Genomic DNA, 23,469 nt, shown 5'->3' on the forward strand with positions numbered 1-23,469 from the left:
ATCAGACAGAATTTGGTCAAGAAAAGAGAAAGGGAAATTGAGTGCTTATAATACTATTGGAAAGACTAGAAGATCAAATATCAGGGAAGTACACAGCTAGTTCTCAGTTTCACTGTGATTGAATCGTGTTCCCCCAAAATATTGTTATAAATCCTAACTTTGATGCCTGTGGTTATAAGCTAATTTTCAAATGGATTGTCTTTGTTATGTTAATGAGGCAGGATTAGTATAGGGTGTATCTAGAGTCAATCTCTTCTGAAATATAAAAGAGATTAAACTCAAACTAGGAAGAAGAGACTGGGGAAGAAAGATACCAAGGTACATGAAGATTGCCCAGAAGCAGAAGCTCAGAAGGGATAAGGACCTTCCTCCAGAGCTTACAGAGAAAGAAAGCCTTCCCCTAGAGCCAGTGCCCTGAATTAAGACTTCTAGCCTCCTAAACTGTGAGAAAATAAATTTGTTTGTAAAAGCCATCCACTTGTGGTATTTCTGTTACAGCAGCACTAGATAACTTAGACACTGCTAGTTCGCAGGGAATCAGGAAGTTGTTAATGTCATCCAGGTTAGAAATTGCAGAAAATACAATCAATAGTCACAGCTTGCTGTGAGAAGTTGAATTTAAATCTCACACTTCACACCTCACACCTCCCAAAGGACAAAATTTTGTCACCACTACCAAGAAGGAATAATGACTTCTACTCCCTTAAACCAAAACCAAACCAAACCCAGTGCCATCAAGTTGATTCTGACTCATAGTGACCCTATAGGACAAAGTAGAACTGCCCCATAGAGTTTCCAAGGAGCTCCTGGTGGATTTAAACTGCCAACCCTTTGGTTAGCAACCGTAGCACTTAACCACTATGCCACCAGGGTACTCCCTTAAAAAAAAAAAAACACCTTGTAAATCTCATGTAAGTACTTCATTAGCAAAATCTCAATGAGATGGGAAATGCAGCTCCCAAGCTTCCAATTCCAGCAATATAGGAAAGATCATAGAAGGGGGCAGGAATAGTGCTGAGTACTATACTACAATCAAACACACAAACTGACACAAAACCCTGTGCTTACATATTTTCAGTATGTCAGGAAGACTCTGCTGGCTTAAAGGGCTCCCCTAGCTGCTGTGACATTGTATATACCCACAAACAGATGATGCAGGAAGAACTGCTTTACTTAAAGGTGCAGAATAATTCAAAAGAAACCAATACATATGCAAATATGCACTAAAGAAAACAAAAAGAGGGAAGGAAAGGCAAATAAACAGCAGAGGAAGAACAGTCAGTATAACATATTACTATGGAACAGTAGAAAAACATGACCAAACATATTGCTAAGAATCCAAAGAAATTAATGGGAAAAATATCTTGTCTCTTAAAAAAACAAGAACCCAAAAATATGTATACGTGTTCAAGAAATAAAGGATAAGATAAAAGAAGATTGAAATGAATTGGAAGAGCTAAGAAAAGGTGTGGAAGAGAAAAATAAAACTATCATAGAAATAAAGACACTATTGTACAAGCAGCAAAAAGGAGAAAAGATATCATTAAATTAACAGTAAGGGATAACAAAGACTGGCTTGAGAAAAGTGATCAAAACAAAATGGAAAAGAATATAGAAGATTTAGAGAGAAACCGTTGACTTTGGAAGACAGAAACAGGAGCTCCAACACATACATAATTGGTTTCCTAGAAAAAGAGAACAGAACAAATTAGGACAGAAAAATTATTCAAAGGTACAATATAAGAAAATTTCCTAAAATTCAAAAAATTCTTGAATATATATATAGATTGAAGGAAACATGACATTCCAGGAATAATGAAGACTTTATCCTAGTAAAGTTCTTGGATTTCAAAGATACAGAATGACTTCTTAGAACGATTGGGAAAAAACACAAACGAACAATACAAGGGATGGGAGGGCTGGAAATCAGGCTGAGCTAAAACTTTTCCTTAGGAACACTAAACATTAGTGAGCAAAGCAATACTCAGGAATAGAAGATGTGGTTCAACGTTGTTCAACTATAAATATACAAGACCTAGGGAATGACCCCTTCATGAAGAAACTATTAGAAGATTGATTTATCAAATGAAGAACTGATTATAAAAACAGCACCAAAAAATCTGCTAGTGAGAACTGAATCTAATTAAATATATGATTAAGGATAAAACAGATGTGAAAACTATGGTAATCAAATACAATGTAAGTGCTATAAACAATGACAACATAGAAATGACAACTTTTTTTAAAAAGCGATGAAATTAAAACAATAATAAAATACTGTTACGCAATTTTTTATTATTGTTTTTTATAGTATTTTATTATTGTTTTAATTTTTGGTTTGGTTTTGGTTTATTACACAATTGAATTTCTGGCAGTTCCCTGTCAATGCACTGCTGCGACCACTTTTGAATGATCTTCAGGAAAATTTTACTTGCTTGTGATATTAACAATATTGTTTGATAATTTCTATGTTCAGTTGGATCACCTTTCTTTGGAATACGCATAAATATGGATCTCTTCCAGTTGGTTGGCCAGATAGCTGTCTCCAAAATTTCTTGACATAGGAGATTGAGCACTTCCATTGCTGCCTCCATTTGTTGAAACATCTCAATTGGTATTCCATCAATTCCTAAAGCCTTGTTTTGCGCCAATGCCTTCAGTGCAGCTTTGACTTCTTCCTTCAGTACCACTAGTTCCTGATCATATGCTACCTCCTGAAATGGTTGAATGTCAACCAATGTTTTTGGTATGGTGACTCTGTGTGTTCCTTCCATCTCTTTTGATGCTTCCTTTGTCATAGAACCCTGAAATATTGCAATATGAGGTTTGAATTTTCTCTTCAGTTCTTTCAGCTTGAGAAATGTTGAGAGTGTTCTTCTCTTTTGGTTTTAGAACTCTAGGTCTTTGCACATATCATTATAATACTTTACATTGCCTTCTCGAGCTGCCATTTGAAATCTTCTGTTCAGCTCTTTTACTTCATGGTTTTTTTCCTTTCCCTTTAGCTACTCAACGTTCAACAGCAAGTTTCTGAGCCTCTTCTGACATCCATTTTCATCTTTTCTTTCTTTCCTGTCTTTTCAATGACCTCTTGATTTCTTCATTTATGATGTCCTTGATGTCATTCCAGAAGTCATCTGGTCTTAGGTCACTGGTGTTCAAAGCATCAAATCTATTCTTGAGATGGTCTCTAAATTCAGGTGGAATATACTCAAGGTCATACTTTCACTCTCATAGACTTATTCTAATTTTCTTCAGCTTCTACTTGAACTTGCATATGACCAATTAATGCTCCGTTCCATAGTTGGCCCTTGGTCTAGTTCTGACTGATGATGTTCAACTTTTCCATCATCTCTTTCCACAGATGTAGTCGATTTGATTCCTGTGTATTCCATCAGGCAGGGTCCATATGTATAGTTGCCATTTATGTTGGTGGAAAAAGGTATTTGCAATGAAGAAGTCGTCGATCTTGCAAAATTCTATCGTACAATGTCTGGCATCATTTCTATCACCAAAATCACACTTTCCAACTACTGTTCCTACTTCTTTGTTTCCAACTTCCAAATTTCAATTGCCAGTAATTATCAATGCATCTTGATTGCATGTTCGACAAATTTCAGACTGCAGAAGTTGGTAAAAACCTTCAAATTCTTCATCTTTGGCATTAGTGGTTGGTGCGCAAATTTGGATAACAGTCATATTGACTGGTCTTCCTTGTAGGCGTATGGATATTATCCTGTCACTGACAGCATTGTACTTCAGGATAAATCTGGAAATGTTCTTTTTGATGATGAGTGCAATGTCATTCATCTTCAATATGTCATTCCCAGCATAGTAGACAATAGGATTGTCAGATTCAAAATGACAAATACTAGTCCATTTCAGCTCACTAATGCCTAGGATATTGATGTTTATGCATTCTACTTCATTTTTGACAACTTGCAATTTTCCTAGGTTCATACTTTATAGATTCCATGTTCCACTTATTAATGGATGTTTGCAGCTATTTCTTCTCATTTTGAGTCATGCCACATCAGCAAATGAAGGTCCCAAAAGCTTCACTCTATCCATGTCATTAAGGTCGACTCTACTTCAAGGAGGCAGCACTTCCCGAGTTGTATTTTGAGTGCCTTCCAACCTGAGGGATTCATCTCCTGGCACTATGTCAGACAATGTTCCACTGCTATTCATAAGGTTTTCACTGGTGAATTCTTTTCAGAAGTAGACCACCATGTCTGTCTGATTCTGGAAGTTCTGTTGAAACCTGCCCACCATGGGTGACCTCGCTGGTATTTGAAATAACTGTGGCATAACTTCCAGCATCACAACAACCCACAACCCACTACAGTATGACAAACTGATAGACACGTGGTGGAAATATAGATATGTGTATATACATGGGTTAGTATACACATATATATTTACTTCTTCTGTCAGCTGAGAGGACTTAAAAGTAATGGCATTCCAGTAGAATGAGTACACCTAAAGCCCCGATCTTGGTTCTAATACCATTCTCCTATAAAAGGAACAAGGGCTCTTTGGAGAAATGGCTGATTTTTGGGCTACGGCAAGAAATATACAAGATGAGACTGGAGCATATTGTAAGGCCAAAAAGGAAGAAGTGCTTAAAATAAAAGAAAATCCACAATGATGGGGGCGTGTCAAAGAGACACCGATGCTGAGTGAAAGAGCTCCCAATGGCCAAAGCTGCAACAATCTGAGCAACAAAATGAATGAAATACTATTGGATTATAACCCAAAGTATAAAAATAAATATCCGTGAGTCCATGCTGATATATATAAAATATATATATATATATAACACTCAGTATTTACAGGCAGTCTCCCCTCCAAGTACCAACCAGGCCCGACCCTGCTTAGCTTCTAAGATAACAGGAGATCAGGCACGTTCAGGGGAAACTCTGGTGGCATAGTGGTTAAGAGCTACTGCTGCTAACCAAAAGATCAGTAGTTTGAATCCACCAGGCACTCCCTGGAAACCCTGTGGGACAGTTCTACTCTGTCCTATAGGATCACTATGAGTCAGAATCAACTCCACGGCAACGGGTTTGTTTCGGGTTTTTTATGCTGATATAAATAAATGATTGAATGAATAAATAGAGAGAACAGACAAATCTTCCAAGCAGAAGAATTCTAAATAATTTATGTAGACACTGTACCCTCAGAGAGGTGGGGAATAACTTCCTACTCTTGAAGTGTGAGCCACACATAGTGACTTCTTTCTAATATGGCAATGGGGGGAAAAAAAGTAACTAGAGTAGAGTAACCTGACAACCACTATCTCAGTCAGGTGATGATGGTCCACATCAATAGTAACAAGTCATGCTGATACTAAGTACCTTGATATGATGTGAAGAAAAGGGCTAAGGGGATTCCTGATAAGGGTCTTGTGTCAAGATGCTTCATTAGAAACATTCTTTCCATATCTTTAGATAGCCACAGAGAAAAACGTTTCCTTTGTTATGTACTTAAGTCCCTCTAAGGGTTTAATGAAGTACAGCCAGAATGCTCCTTGGAAGCAAGGATGGCAAGACTAGTCTCACATACTTTGGACATGTTATCAGGAGGGATCAGTCCCTGGAGAAGAACATCTTGCTTGGTAAAATAGAAGGTCAACAAAAAAGAGGAAGACCCTCAATGAGATGGATTGACACAGTTGCTGTAACAATGGGCTCAAGCACAACAATTCTGAGGACGACGCAGGACCAGGCAGTGTTTTGTTTCGTTGTACATAGGGTTGCTATGAGTCTGAATGCTCCAGGATGCCTAAAGCAACAACAAGGTTTTGATGATTGCAAGAAAAATCCTTTGTTATGTACTTAAGTCTGACTTAGGGTTTGATGGTTGCAGGGAAAATAAAACAAAAGCTAAAATGGAGTTGGGGCTCAGACATGGGTCGATCATTCTAATACTAGTCAGGTACCTCAATTTTGGAACTCTCACACATTGAAACACATGAAAAACTATCTATTTTGCAATACCTAAATTTAAGGTGAAAAAATTTAGCTGTCAACTCTAAATTGGGCAAATGGGTACATAGTTTTTCAAAATTATTGAAGGGGGTACATGAGTAAAAGTGCTTGAAGACCATTGAAATAGAACACAGCTAACTGAGACATATAGGAATTATGACCATGGCGTTATTCCACAGATATTATCAAATCGTTTGAACAGTGATTAATAGAATATACTTTATATTAAAGTGTTTGCTTTATAAACAAGCAAGATAGCATAATGATTTAGAGCACAGACTCAGGATGGATACTTGCTTTGAATTCTACTTGTTTTAAATTCTACTTCCTGTTGTGAGCTTGGGTAAGTTATCTAACTTCTCTCTGTTTCATTTTCCTAATCTGTAAAATGAGGATAATAATAGCACTAGCTTCATGAGGTTTTGAGGATGAAATGCCATGATAAGTATAAACTCCTTTAAAACAGTGCCTGATACAGTATCAATACTCAATGAGGTTTCACAGTTAAAGAATAATTTATTCCAAACTTAGAAATAAGGCAAAATGATGACTGCTTGACTTATTCACAGCATGCTACAGCATTTTCTCATAAACTCATTGACTCTCATCTGACTCTCCTTCAGGGACCTTTGTTTGACTCACAACAGCCCAAGCATTCTACAATCTTATAAAGTTAAGAAGTTGCAGGTGGCCAGATAAATACAAGACTCTCAGTTTAATTTCAATTTCAGATAAACAACCAATAATTTGTTTAGTATAAGTATGTCCACGTTTTTCATAGGACATACTTTAAAAAAACAATATTTGTTGTTTACATGAAATTCAAATTAACTGGACAACAAGTATTTTTCTTCGCTAAATCTGGCAACCCTAAATTAACTTAAAGGAAATTTTAAAATTTATGGGGTTTTTTTGGCCTGGTAAAGAATTAAACTCCAAAGAAATTATGGCTTTATGTTCCTTTCCTGACTTAGTACATATCTGCTTTTATAATGTACTTTGAACTGGCTCTCTTGTTTTCTACAGGCTACCTCATTAATAAGTAAAATTTTGAACATCCCCACTATTTATAAGAATTATGTTTTTAAAAACAATTTAAGAATAACACTTTGTGCATAGTGTTTGCTATTTTTCTTGCTATTATTATTTTGATGACTGTAAGAACATGAGGGAATGTTAAGGTCTCAAAAGCTGTCTGTGGATCCTAGAAAAGCGATCATTTTAATGTACATTCGGTCTTTTGCCATAGGTCTAAATATTGCTTTTTCTAAAAAATTATAATAATAAATAAATAAATCCTTCTAGAAACTTAAAATATCCTGACATAGACAGTTCAAGAAACTAAGTCCAAAATTATAAAAAACTGGTTGGTAAGAGACATCAGTTTTGACAAATAGATTCAGCCATAATGACTTTATACATTCTCTGCATTTGAAATTGATTTTTATTTCAAGTTAAAGAACTGAATTTCTACAAAACTTCCTGAATGGAATCAGTCTGCTTTTTTTAGTAGGAAAAGGGCCAATTGAAAACTTTTGAAATGAAAAAGCCAATTGATGTTTAACAGGATCTTAGGTTCCTTTCAACCTAAAGAAAAGTAGTGTGCGTGGAGTGTGTGTGTGTGTGTGTGTGTGTGTGTGCGTGTGTGTGTATTTAAGGAAAAAAATGACAGAACACTCTCTACTTTCTAAAGGGATAATATGCATTCCTGCCAAGATCTGACAAAGCTAAAATTAGCAAAGCCTCAAGACCTGTTGCTGCTATCGCTGTTGCTGATTTTTCAGCTGGAAATGGAAATAATTTACCACTCTTCTTAATGAGGACATGTGCTAAGAATGATTGAGACAAAATGTCATAGTTGCTGTGTGCATGTTCATTTATGACCAAACAAGTAGAGTTGATAATTCCTTTTAATCACTGTTTTTTTTGTTTGTTTGTTTTTTAATTTACAAATGGTGATGGTGGTGTAGTAGTTATTTTAATGGTAGTATCCCTATTATACAGATGAGGAAACTGAGGATCAGAAAGGTTAGCTGTCCCATCATGAAGCAGTAGAAGTGAGTCTAAAAGATGAACCTAATCAGTGTCACTCCAGAATCCAAGCAATTAACTACTATAGTAAAAAAAAAAAATAGTATGCTACATAAATGCATACATTGGACATATTCAGGGACTGTGTTGGGCATTAGAAATGTAAGCATTCATCTATATATTGTGATCTGAGAAGTACTTTGGGGAAGTCTACTGCCTGCTCCATGCAAGTGTCGTCATTTACCACTCACTAAGTCTCTAATAATAATACCGTTAGGGGTTTATTGTTCTGTGTTAAAGTATTAGCATTTCATGAAACTAGGTAATTTCGGTTCAGCAATGAAGGAGCCCTGGTGATACAATGGTTAAGTGCTCAGCTGGTAACTGAAAGGTTGGTGGTTTGAAACCACCCAGCAGCTCTTTGGGAGAAAGACCTGGCTATCTGCTTCCCTAAAGATTCAAAAGCAAAACATATCCATTGGTGTCAAGTTGATTCTGACTCATAGCAACCCTATAGGACAGAGTAGAACTAGTCCATAGGGTTTCCAAGGCTGTAATCTTTACAAAAGCAGACTGCCACATCTTTCTCCCACAGAGTAGCTGGTGAGTTTGAACTGTTGACTTTTCATTTGCAGCAGAGTTTTAACCACTGTACCACAAGGCTCCTTCCGTAAAGATTACAACCACTAAAATTCCATGGGTCACTTCTGCTCTGAAAAATGGGGTCTCTATAAGTCAAAATCAACTCAATGGCACACAACAACAACAACAACAAAATCAAGAAGGACTTGATCAAACAAACCAGAGATAAAAAAATAAATTCTAACAGAGAATGAAGAACACCAAGGTCACACGATAACTATGAGCCCAAGAGATAGAAAGGGCCACACGAACTAGAGACTTATATCATCCTGAGACCAGAAGAACTAGATCGTGCCCGGCCACAACCGATGACTGCCCTGACAGGGAGCACAACTGAGAATCCCTGAGGGAGCAGGAGAACAGTGGGATGCAGAACCTAAATTCTCATAAAAAGACCAGACTTAATGGTCTGACTGAGACTAAAAAATCCCAGCGGTCATGGTCCCCAAACCTTCTTTTGGCCCAGGACAAGAACCATTCCTGAAGACAACTCATCAGACATGGAAGGGACTGGACAATGGGTTGGAGAGAGATGCTGATGAAGAGCAAGCTGCTTGTATGGGGTGGACACTTGAGACTGTGTTGGTGTCTTCTGTCTGGAGGGGAGATGGGAGGGTAGAGAGGGTTAGAAACTGGCAAAAAGGTCACAAAAGGAGAGACTGGAAGGAGGGAGCGGGCTGACTCATTCGGGGAGAGTAAATGGGAGTATGTAGTAAGGTGTATAAAGGCTTATGTGTGACAGACTGACTTGATTTGTAAACTTTCACTTAAAGCACAGTAAAAATTATTTAAAAAAATATTCCAACTACTGAGAAAGAAGGGCTTCCAGCTGAGCAAAGCCTGAAAATGATCTAATTTACACATAGAGAAAAAGAATCTGTCAGGCAGTAGGGATTGTTCAGCCATTGAAGCACAGCAAAAGGAGAGGCACAGAGGCAAATATTGACACTGTCTATGGAAGAGGAAGTCGTATATGATGGACTTCAAATATTTCTGTTCCCATTTGAAAGATTATTCCTGTAGTTAGAAAGGTTATGTTGAAGTTAACTTAGCTAAGAAACAACTAACTTCCCCAGTTCTGATTCCCTACTTGCCAGTCTTCTGATTATGATTTGCCTTCCTATGTTAGAACCTATATATTATTGTATAGCAAGGGTTCTTAACCTGGGGTACATGGAATGCCAGTTAAGTAGGAATGGGGAAAAGGGGACCACGGATAGGCTTAAAGGAGTTGATGAGTTACCTGAAAATGTATGTTAAATATTAAGTGTATGTGCATAGGCATATATTTCTGGAGAAAGTACATATTCTCAAATAGCTCTGTTTTTCCTAATTTACTTAAAATATAGTTTCAGCTGCATGTGACAGAGACCCAAAATTTACAGTGCTTAAACAAGGGTGTTTATTTATCCTCCCATTTAAAAATTCAAGGTACTATGGTGGCTCTACTCCACAAACCCTCAATAACACATGCTCTTTCTACCTTTTTGTTCAGTCAGCTGTAGGGTATTTATTCTTCTGCAGAGTCCAAGATGGCTCTCCACCATGTCCAATTTCTAGCCAGCAGGAAGGTAAAAGGGAGAAGGGGACGACTTTCATCTTCTCTTTTAGGCAACACAAAGCTGCATATATCACTTCCACTTATTTAGTGACTACACAGAATTTTAGTCTTTATCCTAGGAAGCAATATGATGACCTAATTACTAAAAATTAAGAGAAAGAGCGAACAGAAAATGGGGAGCAAATAATCTCTGCCTTGACCCCCATGCAGTGTCACAATATTAGTTTTCTGGTACTCTTGGTAGTTATATTTCTTGTTGTAAATCAATACACCTACTCCTCATTTATCAACTATCTTGTTATCTGACATTTTCATTTATAACAATAGTAAAAAATCTAGGCATAGGCATAAGGGGTCCACAGACTTTGAATGCCTTTCACCCCTGCATAGATGAGTGGGCCCATTTCAACAGCATAGGCCATCATTAGCACAGTAACCCATAAAAACCCATTGCCGCTGAGCTGATTCCAACACATAGTGACCCTATAGGACAGAGTAGAACTGCCCTATACAGTTTCCAAGGAGCACCTGGTGAATTTGAACTGCTGACCTTTTGGTTAGCAACTGTAGCACTTAACCACTACACCACCAGGGTTTTCCATTAGCACTGTACAACAGGGTATATAGCTGAAGCCTATTTTCAACTGCATCAGCTATAAGGGGGAGTGGCATTTCATGATATTTGACATTGCCCTGCCCATTAAGCACAGTCCTTACCTACTGTCATCAGGGGTCTGACTGGTGTCTCCACCCACTCCATTGAGCCACCCACGACAGGAATTCTAGAATAAGTGGTGCCTCCCAGTCCTTACAGCCAACAGCATTGGGTGCCCATAGTCCAGCTGCAAAACCCACTCACCTATGCACCCGTGAGAACAGAGACACTCCTTCCACCCAGAAACTCAGGGGCAGACAGCAGCCCCCAGACTTGCTCAGCACATGACCCTCTAATACAGCCAGATAAATGTGCCTACTTCAATCACTCCTGCCCGTCTAGGACTGTAGGTGAGAGCCTGCATCACAGACTCAGTGACCTACAACCTGGACACCTGAGCTGAATCAACAAAAGAAAAGAAAATGGACTCCTGGGCTCACATACCTACTAACAGCTTTAATGGCCTGATGGCAGGATGTGAGAGCTTCAAAGATGCCAATAACCGAGCTAGCTCACACAACCAGTCTATTTGGACATATCAAAACAAGAAGCTAAGACACAGCAAGCAAACATAAAATAAATTGATATAAAAACTTACTGATGGCTCAGAGACAACAGCCAATATCAAATCACATAAAGAGGCAGACCATGATGGCTTCAGCAAGACACCAAAACAAAGAACCAAGAAACTTTCCAGAAGAAGATAACTTCTTGGAAGTACCGGGGGTGGGGGGGGTTGAATTCAAAAGATTAATATGTGGAACTCTTTTTTTTTTTTTTTTTAAGATATCAGGAAGGAGATCAGGCAAATTGCAGACCAAGCCAGGGAACAGACAGACAAAGCAACAGAGGAAATTAAGAAAGTTATACAAGAACATAATGACAAATTTAACAGGCTGCAAGAATCCATAGAGAGACAACAAACAAAAATCCAAAAGATTAACAACAAAATTTAAGAATTAGACAACTCAATAGAAAAGCATAGGAGCAGAATCGAGGCAATGGAAATCAGAGTTAGTGACATTGAAGATTAAGCACTTGACACCAACTTATTTGAGGAAAAATCAGATAAAATATTTTTTTTTAAATGAAGAAACCCTAAGAATTATGTGGGACTCTATCAAGAGGAATAGCCTACAAGAGACTGGAGTACAGGACAGGGGAAGATAACAGAAAATACAGAGAGAATTGTTGAAGACTTGTTGGCAGACAATTTCCTTGATATCACAAAAGATGAGAAGATATCTATCCAAGAAGCTCATAGAACCCCACACAGAGTAGATCCCAAAAGAAAATCACCAAGACATGCTATAATCAAACTTGCCAAAAACTAAGAGAGAATTTTAAGAGCAGCTAGGGATAAACGAAAAGTCATCTACAAAGGAGAGTCAGTAAGGCTAAGATCTGACTACTCATCAGAAACCATGCACGCAAGAAGGCAATGGGATAACATACATAAAGCCTTGAAGGAAAAAAATTGTCAGCTAAGAATTATATATCCAGCAAAACTGTCTCTCAAATATGAAGGTGAAATTAGGACATTATCAGATAAACAGAAATTTAGGGAATTTGCAAAAACCAAACCAAATTTCCAAGAAATACGAAAGGGAGTCCTCTGGTTAGAAAATCAATAACATCAAATAACAACCCAAAACTAGAACGCAGGACAGAACAACCAGATATCAATCCAGATATGGAAGTCACAAAACTAAAACACTGAAAATAGGGAAACAGAGACCACAATATATAAAAAATGACAACATTAAAACAAAAAAGAGGGACTAAATAATGTAGTCATAGAACTTTCATAAGGAAAGGAAGTCAAGGTGATATAAAGAAATAAAAGATTAATTTAAACTTAGAAAAACAGAGGTACATAGTAAGGTAAGCACAAAGGAAACTAACAATCCTACACATCAAAATAAGAAACAAGAAAAACATACAGACTCAGCAAATAAAAAATCAACAACAAAGAAAAAGATAAAAAGAAAATATGTGAAGAGAAATGGCTCAGTATAGAAAATTAAGTGTAACAAAGAAACTGTCAATAACACACACACACACACAAATACATCAAAATAACAGAACTAAACTCATAAAAGAAAAAAAAGATTTTTTTTTAAAATAATTATGCTGAATGTAAAAGGACTAAGTGCACCAATAAAGAGACAGAGAGTAGCAGAATGGATAAAAAAACATGATCTGTCTATATACTGCCTACAAGAGACACACATTACACTTAAAGAAGCAAACAAACTAAAACTCAAAGGATGGAAAAAAAATATATCAAGCAAACATCAAGAAAAGAGCAGGAGTGGCAATAGTAATGTCTGACAAAATAGACTTTAAAGCAAAATCTACCACAAAGGATGAAGGACACTATGTAAGGATTAAAGGGTCAACACACCAGGAGGACATAATTATAATGAATATTTACATACCCAATCACAGGGCTCCAAAATACATAAAGCAAACTCTAACACCATTGAAAAGAGAAATAGACAGCTCAACAATAATAGTAGGAAATTTCAACACACCACTTTCGGTGAAGGACAGAACATCCAGAAAGAAGCTCAAGCAAAGGAGAATGAAGAATACCAAAGACACAAGATAAATATGAGCCCAAGAGACAGAAAGGGTCACATAAACCAGAGATTCCATCAGCCTGAGACCAGAAGAACAAGATGGTGCCTGGCTACCACTGATCAGTGCCCTGACAGGGAACACAATGGAGAACTCCAGATGGAGCAGGAGACCAGTGGGATGCAGATCTTAAATTCTCATAAAAAGACCAGGCTTAAAGGTCTGACTGAGACCAGAGGGACCCTGACGGTCAATGTCCCTGGACACTTTGATAGCCCAAGATTGGAACCATTCCTGAAACCAACTCTACAGACAAGGATTGGCCTGGACTATATGATAGACAATGATGCTGATAAGGAGTGAACTTCGGGGTTCAAGTAGACACATGAGACTATGTGGGCAACTCCTCTCTGGTGGCAAGATGAGAAGGAAGAGGGGGACAGGAGATGGTAGAATGGACACGAGGAATACAGGGTGGAGAGGAACTATGTGCTGTCTCATTAAGGGGAGAGCAGGTGGGAGTGCACGGTGGGGTCTGTACAGCTTTTTGTATGAGAGACTGACTTGTTTTGTAAACTTTGACCTAACCCACAATAAATAAATTAATTAAAAAAAAGAAGCTCAATAAAGACATGCAAGATCTAAATGCCACAATCAATAACTTGACCTCATAGGCTCATACAGAACACTCTACCAAACAGCAGCCAAGTATACTTTCTTTTCCAACTTACATGGAACTTTGTCCAGAATAGGTCACATATTAGGTCATAAAGCAAGCCTCAACAGAATCCAAAACATCCAAATATTACAAAGCATCTTCTCTGACCATAAGGTCATAAAAGTAGAAATCAGTAACAGAAAAACTAGGGAAAAGAAATCCAATACTTGGAAACTGAACAATACCCTGCTCAAAAAAGCCTAGATTATAGAAGACATTAAGGATGGAATAAAGAAATTCATAGAATCCAATGAGAATGAAAGCACTTCCTATCAGAACCTTTGAGACACAGTGAAAACAGTGCTCAGAGGTCATTTTATAATCAATAAATGCACACATCCAAAAAGAAGAAAGGGCCAAGATCAAAGAATTAACCCTACAACTCAAACAAATAGAAAAAGAACAGCAAAAGAAACCCTCAGGCACCAGAAGAAAGCAAATAATAAAAAATTAGAGCAGAATTAAATGAAATAGAGAATAGAAAAACAAATGAAAGAGTTAACAAGATCAAGAGGTGGTTCTTTGAAAAGATCAACAAAATCAACAAACCAGTGGCTAGACTGACAAACAAAAAACAGGAGAGGAAGCAAATAACCCGAATAATGAGATGGGTGATATAACAACAGCCCCAACTGAAATTAAAAGAAACGTCACAGAATACTATGAAAAATTGTACTCCTACAAATTTGAAAACCTAGAGGAAATAAAGTTCTAGAAACACACTACCTACCTAAACTAACACAAACAGAGGTAGAACAACTAAATAAACCTACAAAAAAAGATGGAAGAGGTAATTTAAAAACTACAAAAAAAGAAAAAAAAAACCCTGATCCTGACGGCTTCACTGGACAATTCTACCAAACTTTCAGAGAACAGTTAAAACCACTACTACTAACGGTATTTCAGAGCATAAAAAAGAAAGTAATACTTCCAAACTCATTCTATGAAGCCAGGATAACCCTGATAAAAAAAAAAAAGGAAATTTACAGAGAAATATCCTTCATGAACACAGACACAAAAATCCTCAACAAAATTCTAGCCCATGGAATTCAACAACATATCAAAAATATAATTCACGAAGGAGGGGGAGCCAAGATGCCTGACTAGGTAGACGCTACCTCGGATCCCTCTTGCAACAAAGACTCAGAAAAACAAGTGAATCGATCACATACATGACAATCTACGAACCCTGAACAACAAACACAGATTTAAAGAGTTGACCGGAATGACAGAGACAGAGAACGAACAACTACGGGGAAGCAGCGACCGTTTTTGAAGCCTGGAGCCAGCGTCCCGGTCAGGTAACCTTGGCGCCGGGCTTAGGACTGGGCGCAGGGGAGCTGAACACGACATCTGTGACGGTGCAAACACGGGGCGCAACCCTACCCCCCTGAACTGACCCCGGGAGGGGGCACAGGCGGTCCGAGCAGGCGGCGTGGTGATGCGGCTGGTGGGAGGAGAAGTTCCCGGGAGGCAGTGACTGGTTTTGGAGCCAGGAGTGCAGTGTCCCAGCCACGGAACCTTGGTGCCGGGCTTTGGACTGGGCACAGGGGAGCTCAACAGGGCATCCGGTCACGGCACAAACACAGGGCGCAGCCCTACTCCCCTGAACTAACCCCGGGAGGGGGCCCAGCTGGTCCGGAAGGGCGGGGCGGCGACACGGCTGGCGGGAAGAGAAGTCCCCAGGAGGCAGCTACTGATTTTGGAGCTGGAAGTGCAGCGTCCCAGCAGGGGAACCTTGACGCTCGGCTTTGGACTAGCAGCAGAGGATCTGACCGCGACTTCAGTTGGCCAGACCCTCGGGGAAAATCTCCACACAGCCAGCACACATAGGCGACACGCCCCTCGGGAATCTCAGATAAAATAGTCATCCCAAGCAAGACAAGCAACTTTAGCTATATTCCGGGGTGTGACTCTCCTGTTTTTCTGAATCCCCCCTTCCCAGGCGGCTTCATTAACGTTGGAATTTCCTGAGCCACAGGGAGAACGACTCTAGATCCGCGGCGGCTTTGCTTTTCCCCTTTTTTTTTTTTGGTCTTTTCCTAACCCATTCTTCCGGCGTGAGAGAAGCAAACACAAAAAAACCAGGGACCAAAAATCCTTCCCTAATTGGACTAAAAACACAGAACCAGCTCCAGCCAAGCATATATGATCCAAATCTCAGACTTTCATCCTTACAGGGAACAAGGTGGCTGTTATAATGCAAAGGCAGTTCTGACAGGGATCTGACTGCATTTTTTTTAGCGGATTTACTGGAAAAACAAGTTTCCCAGGTCTGAAATCCCTGCTTATTCAACAGAGCCCTAACTGACCCACAACAGGGAACTGAGGGCTGAAGCTCCCCCCAGGCCACCTAGCCTCTTGCCTTAGGGGTCGAAGGAGGGTGACACCTACCAATCAGTAGAGGTACTTGCATTGGGGGCCTAAGGTACAGCTGCAGAGCCCTCCCACCAAGGTGCTCTGGGAATACAGACACACCTAACTCACTGACACTTGGGGGAAGCCTGTCAGCATCCTGCTCCCCCTGGAGTGTGAACCCCAGCTGCTACTAGAATCTGGTGCACACAACTATCACCACTACTTCTCGAGGTGGATAGGTGTTAGGGTGCACCAGACACTTGATGACCCAAAATCAGGTTCTACTCAAGAATAGTGAATAGACTCAGGCATATATATCTGGCAACAGCCCAAACCAGCTGGTAATAGGTCATAAGTAAGTCAAGGGCTACAACAAACAAGACAGCACAATCTAGTAGCCCATCTACGTAATTGAAAGAAAACAAAACAAGATAAGACTCAGTGAGCAATTATAGAATAAACCACTACTATATCTTAGTGATGGCTCGGAGACAGCAGTCGAAATCAAACCACATAAAGAAGCAGACCATGACAGCTTCTACAACCCCCCAAACAAAAGAATCAAAATCTTTCCCAAATGAAGATACAATCCTGGAATTATCAGATACAGAATATAAAAAACTAATTTACAGAATGCTTCCAGACATCAGGGATGACCTCAGAAATAAAATAAGGCAAACTGCAGAAAAAGCCAAGGAACACACTGATAAAACTGTTGAAGAACTCAAAAAGATTATTCAAGAACATAGTGGAAAAATTAATAAGTTAAAGAATCCATAGAGAGACAGCATGCAGAAATCCAAAAGATTAACAATAAAATTACAGAATTAGACAACGCAATAGGAAGTCAGAGGAGCAGACTCAAGCAATTAGAATGCAGACTGGGACATCTGGAGGACCAGGGAATTAACACCAACATAGCTGAAAAAAAATCAGATAAAAGAATTTAAAAAAATGAAGAAACCCTAAGAATCATGTGGGACTCTATCAAGAAGGATAACTTGCGAGTGATTGGAGTCCCAGAACAGGCAGGGAGGACAGAAACACAGAGAAAATAGTTGAAGATCTCCTGACAGAAAACTTCCCTGACATCATGAAAGACGAAAGGATATCGATCCAAGATGCTCATCGAACCCCATTTAAGACTGATCCAAAAAGAAAAACACCAAGACATATTATCATCAAACTCACCAAAACCAAAGATAAAGAGAAAATTTTAAAAGGAGCCAGGGAGAAAAGAAAGGTCTCCTTCAAGGGAGAATCACTAAGAATAAGTTCAGACTACTCAGCAGAAACCATGCAGGCAAGAAGGGAATGGGATGACATATACAGAGCACTGAAGGAGAAAAACTGCCAGCCAAGGATCATATATCCAGCAAAACTCTCTCTGAAATATGAAGGCGGAATTAAAATATTTACGGATAAACACAAGTTTAGAGAATTTGCAAAAACCAAACCAAAGCAACAAGAAATACTAAAGGAAATTGTTTGGTCAGAAAACCAATAATATCAGATACCAGCACAACACAAGGTCACAAAACAGAACATCCTGATATCAACTCAAATAGGGAAATCACAAAAACAAATTAAGATTAATTAAAAAAAGAAAATGCTCAAAACAGGGAATCATTGAAGTCAATATGTAAAATTTCACAATAATCAAAAAGAGGGACTAAATACAGGGGGCATAGAACTGCCATATGGAGAGGGATACAAGGCGATATAGGACAATACAAGTTAGGTTTTTACTTAGAAAAATAGGGGTAAATATTAAGGTCACAACAAAGAGGTATAACAACTCCATAACTCAAGATAAAAGCCAGGAAAAACGTAACGACTCAACAAACATAAAGTCAAACACTATGAAAATGAGGATCTCACAATTTACTAAGAAAAACGTCTCAGCACAAAACAGTAAGTGGAAAAATGAAATTGTCAACAACACACATAAAAAGGCATCAAAATGAGAGGCGGAGCCCAGATGGCGGACTAGGCAGACGCTACCTCGGATCCCTCTTACAACAAAGACACGGAAAAACAAGTGAATCAATCACATACATAACAATCTACAAACCCTGAACAACAAACAGATTTAGAGACGGAGAACAAACTAATACGGGGAAGCAGCGATTGTTTTCAGAGCCTGGAGCCAGCGTACCAGTCAGATACGGCACAAGCAGAGAGAGCTGCTCCACCACCCTGAACTGACCCCGGGAGGGGGACTAGCCGGTTCCGTGGGCGGCGTGGGATGCAGCCGGTAGGAGAAGTCCCCGGGAGGCAGTGACTGGTCTTGGAACGGGGAGAGCAGCGTCCCAGCCGGGGAACCGTCCCGCCGGGATTTGGACTGGACGCAGGTACAGCATAAACACGGAGAGCTGCTCCACCCCTCTGAACTAACCCCGGGAGGGGGCCCAACCGGTTCTCAGGGCGGCACGGCAACGCGGCTGGAGGGACGAGAAGTCCCCGGGAGGCAGCGACTGATTTTGGAGTCAAGACTGCACCGTCCCACCAGGGGAGCCTTGACGCTGGGCGTGGGGCTGGAAGTGGAGGATCTGACCGTGACTCCAGTGGGGCAGACCCCCCGGTGGCAATTTCCACACAGCCAGCACACATAGGCGACGTGCCCCCTCGGCAATCTCAGATATAATAGTCATTGCAAGCAAGACAAGCACCTCTGGCTATATTCTGAGGTGCTACTCTCCTATCTCTCTGTTCCCTCCCCTACCCTCCCCAGGCGGCTTCATTAACATCCGAATAGCCTGAGCCAGAGGGAGAAATCTAATAGGGATCTGACTGCATTTTTTTTAGCGGATTTTCTGGAAAAACAAGTTTCCCAGTGATGGCTCGGAGACAACAATCCATATCAAACCACTTAAAGAAGCAGACCATGACAGCTTCTCCAACCCCCCAGACAAAAGAATCAAAATCTTTCCCAAATGAAGATACAATCCTGGAATTATCAGATACAGAATATAAAAAACTAATTTACAGAATGCTTCAAGACATCACAAACGAAATAAGGCAAACTGCAGAAAAAACCAAGGAACACACTGATAAAACTGTTGAAGAACTCAAAAAGATTATTCAAGAACATAATGCAAAAATTAATAAGTTGCAAGAATCCATAGAGAGACAGCATGTAGAAATCCAAAAGATTAACAATAAAATTACAGAATTAGACAATGCAATAGGAAGTCAGAGGAGCAGACTCGAGCAATTAGAATGCAGACTGGGACATCTGGAGGACCAGGGAATTAACACCAACATAGCTGAAAAAAAATCAGATAAAAGAATTTAAAAAAATGAAGAAACCCTAAGAATCATGGGGAACTCTATCAAGAAGGATAACCTGCGGGTGATTGGAGTCCCAGAACAGGGAGGGGGGACAGAAAACACAGAGAAAATAGTTGAAGAACTCCTGACAGAAAACTTCCCTGACATCATGAAAGACGAAAGGATATGAACCCAAGATGCTCACCGAACCCCATTTAAGATTGATCCAAAAAGAAAAACACCAAGACATATTATCATCAAACTCGCCAAAACCAAAGATAAAGAGAAAATTTTACAACCAGCCAGGGAGAAAAGAAAGGTTTCCTTCAAGGGAGAATCAATAAGAATAAGTTCAGACTACTCAGCAGAAACCATGCAGGCAAGAAGGCAATGGGACGACATATACAGAGCACTGAAGGAGAAAAACTGCCAACCAAGGATCATATATCCAGCAAAACTCTCTCTGAAATATGAAGGCGAAATTAAAATATTTACAGATAAACACAAGTTTAGAGAATTTGCAAAAACCAAACCAAAGCAACAAGAAATACTAAAGGATATTGTTTGGTCAGAGAACCAATAATATCAGATACCAGCACAACACAAGGTCACAAAACAGAACGTCCTGATATCAACTCAAATAGGGAAATCAAAAAAACAACCAAATTAAGACTAATTAAAAAAAAAATACACAGAACAGGGAATCATGGAAGTCAACAGGTAAAAGATCACAATAATCAAAAAGAGGGACTAAATACAGGAGGCATTGAACTGCCATATAGAGAGTGATACAAGGTGATATAGAACAATACAAGTTAGGTTTTTACTTAGAAAAATAGGGGTAAATAATAAGGTAACCACAAAAAGGTATAACAACTCTATAACTCAAAATAAAAGCCAAGAAAAACGTAACGACTCAACTAACATAAAGTCAAACACTATGAAAATGAGGATCTCACAATTTACTAAGAAAAACGCCTCAGCACAAAAAAGCATGTGGAAAAATGAAATTGTCAACAACACACATAAAAAGGCATCAAAATGACAGCACTAAAAACTTACTTATCTACAATTACGCTAAATGTACATGGACTAAATGCACCAATAAAGAGACACAGAGTCACAGACTGGAAAAAGAAACACGATCCATCTATATGCTGCCTACAAGAGACACACCTGAGACTTAGAGACACAAACAAACTAAAACTCAAAGGATGGAAAAAAATATATCAAGCAAACAATAAGCAAAAAAGAAGAGGAGTAGCAATATTAATTTCTGACAAAGTAGACTTTAGACTTAAATCTACCACAAAGGATAAAGAAGGACACTATAGAATGATAAAAGGGACAATTGATCAGGAAGACATAACCATATTAAATATTTATGCACCCAATGACAGGGCTGCAAGATACATAAATCAAATTTTAACAGAACCGAAAAGCGAGATAGACACCTCCACAATTATAGTAGGAGACTTCAACACACCACTTTCGGAGAAGGACAGGACATCCAGTAAGAAGCTCAATAGACACACGGAAGATCTAATTACAACAATCAACCAACTTGACCTCATTGACTTATACAGAACTCTCCACCCAACTGCTGCAAAGTATACTTTTTTTTCTAGCGCACATGGAACATTCTCTACAATAGACCACACATTAGGTCATAAAACAAACCTTTGCAGAGTCCAAAACATCGAAATATTACAAAGCATCTTCTCAGACCACAAGGCCATAAAACTAGAAATCAATAACAGAAAAACTAGGGAAAAGAAATCAAATACTTGGAAAATGAACAATACCCTCCTGAAAAAAGACTGGGTTATAGAAGACATCAAGGAGGGAATAAGGAAATTCATAGAATGCAACGAGAATGAAAATACTTCCTATCAAAACCTCTGGGACACAGCAAAAGCAGTGCTCAGAGGCCAATTTATATCGATAAATGCACACATACAAAAAGAAGAAAGAGCCAAAATCAGAGAACTGTCCCTACAACTTGAACAAATAGAAAGTGAAAAACAAAAGAATCCATCAGGCACCCGAAGAAAACAAATAATAAAAATTAGAGCTGAACTAAATGAATTAGAGAACAGAAAAACAATTGAAAGAATTAACAAAGCCAAAAGCTGGTTCTTTGAAAAAATTAACAAAATTGATAAACCATTGGCTAGACTGACTAAAGAAATACAGGAAAGGAAACAAATAACCCGAATAAGAAATGAGAAGGACCACATCACAACAGAACCAAATGAAATTAAAAGAATCATTTCAGATTACTACGAAAAATTGTACTCTAACAAATTTGCAAACCTAGAAGAAATGGAGGAATTCCTGGAAAAACACTACCTACCTAAACTAACACATTCAGAAGTAGAACAACTAAATAGACCCATAACAAAAAAAGAGATTGAAACGGTAATCAAAAAACTCCCAACAAAAAAAAGCCCTGGCCCGGACGGCTTCACTGCAGACTTCTACCAAACTTTCAGAGAAGAGTTAACACCACTACTACTAAAGGTACTTCAAAGCATAGAAAATGACCGAATACTACCCAACTCATTCTATGAAGCCACCATCTCCCTGGTACCAAAACCAGGTAAAGACATCGCAAAAAAGAAAATTACAGACCTATATCCCTCATGAACATAGATGCAAAAATCCTCAACAAAATTCTAGCCAATAGAATTCAACAACATATCAAAAAAATAATTCACCACGATCAACTGGGATTTATACCAGTATGCAAGGCTGGTTTAACATCAGAAAAACCATTAATGTAATCCACCACATAAATAAAACAAAAGACAAAAACCACATGATCTTATCAATTGTTGCAGAAAAGGCATTTGACAAAGTCCAACACCCATTTATGATAAAAACTCCCAGCAAAATAGGAATTGAAGGAAAATTCCTCAACATAATAAAGGGCATCTATGCAAAGCCAACAGCCAATATCACTCTAAATGGAGAGAACCTGAAAGCATTTCCCTTGAGAACAGGAACCAGACAAGGATGCCCTTTATCACCGCTCTTATTCAACATCGTGCTAGAAGTCCTACCCAGGGCAATTAGGCTAGACAAAGAAATAAAGGGCATCCGGATAGGCAAGGAGGAAGTAAAATTATCTCTATTTGCAGATGACATGATCTTATACACAGAAAACCCTAAGGAATCCTCCAGAAAACTACTGAAACTAACAGGAGAGTTTGGCAGAGTTTCAGGTTATAAGGTAAACATACAAAAATAATTTGGATTCCTCTACATCAACAAAAAGAACACCGAAGAGGAAATAACCAAATCAATACCATTCACAGTAGCCCCCAAGAAGATAAAACACTTCGGAATAAATCTTACCAAGGGTGTAAAAGACCTATACAAAGAAAACTACAAAGCTCTACTACAAGAAATTCAAAAGGACATACTTAAGTGGAAGAACATATCCTGCTCATGGATACGAAGACTTAACATAGTAAAAATGTCTATTCTACCAAAAGCCATCTATACATACAATGCACTTCCGGTCCAAATTCCAATGTCATTTTTTAAGGTGATAGAGAAACAAGTCACCAACTTCATATGGAAGGGAAAGAAGCTTCAGATAAGCAAAGCATTACTGAAAAAGAAGAAGAAAGTGGGAGGCCTCACCCTA

General features: G+C 38.8%; 1 protein-coding gene across 1 annotated transcript in view; it reads right to left on the reverse strand.

Moving 5' to 3' along the window:
* Window positions 1-15,480: 15,480 nt before the first annotated feature.
* IL13RA2 (interleukin 13 receptor subunit alpha 2) overlaps window positions 15,481-23,469 on the reverse strand; it is a 37,937-nt gene continuing 29,948 nt past the window's right edge. The window contains exon 9 of the mRNA XM_064278469.1: window positions 15,481-15,846. Within this exon, the coding sequence (XP_064134539.1) occupies window positions 15,481-15,846 (366 nt within the window). The remainder of the gene's footprint in view (window positions 15,847-23,469) is intronic.

This window comes from Loxodonta africana, chromosome X (genome assembly GCF_030014295.1).
Source record: "Loxodonta africana isolate mLoxAfr1 chromosome X, mLoxAfr1.hap2, whole genome shotgun sequence".
Lineage (NCBI taxonomy): Eukaryota > Metazoa > Chordata > Mammalia > Proboscidea > Elephantidae > Loxodonta > Loxodonta africana.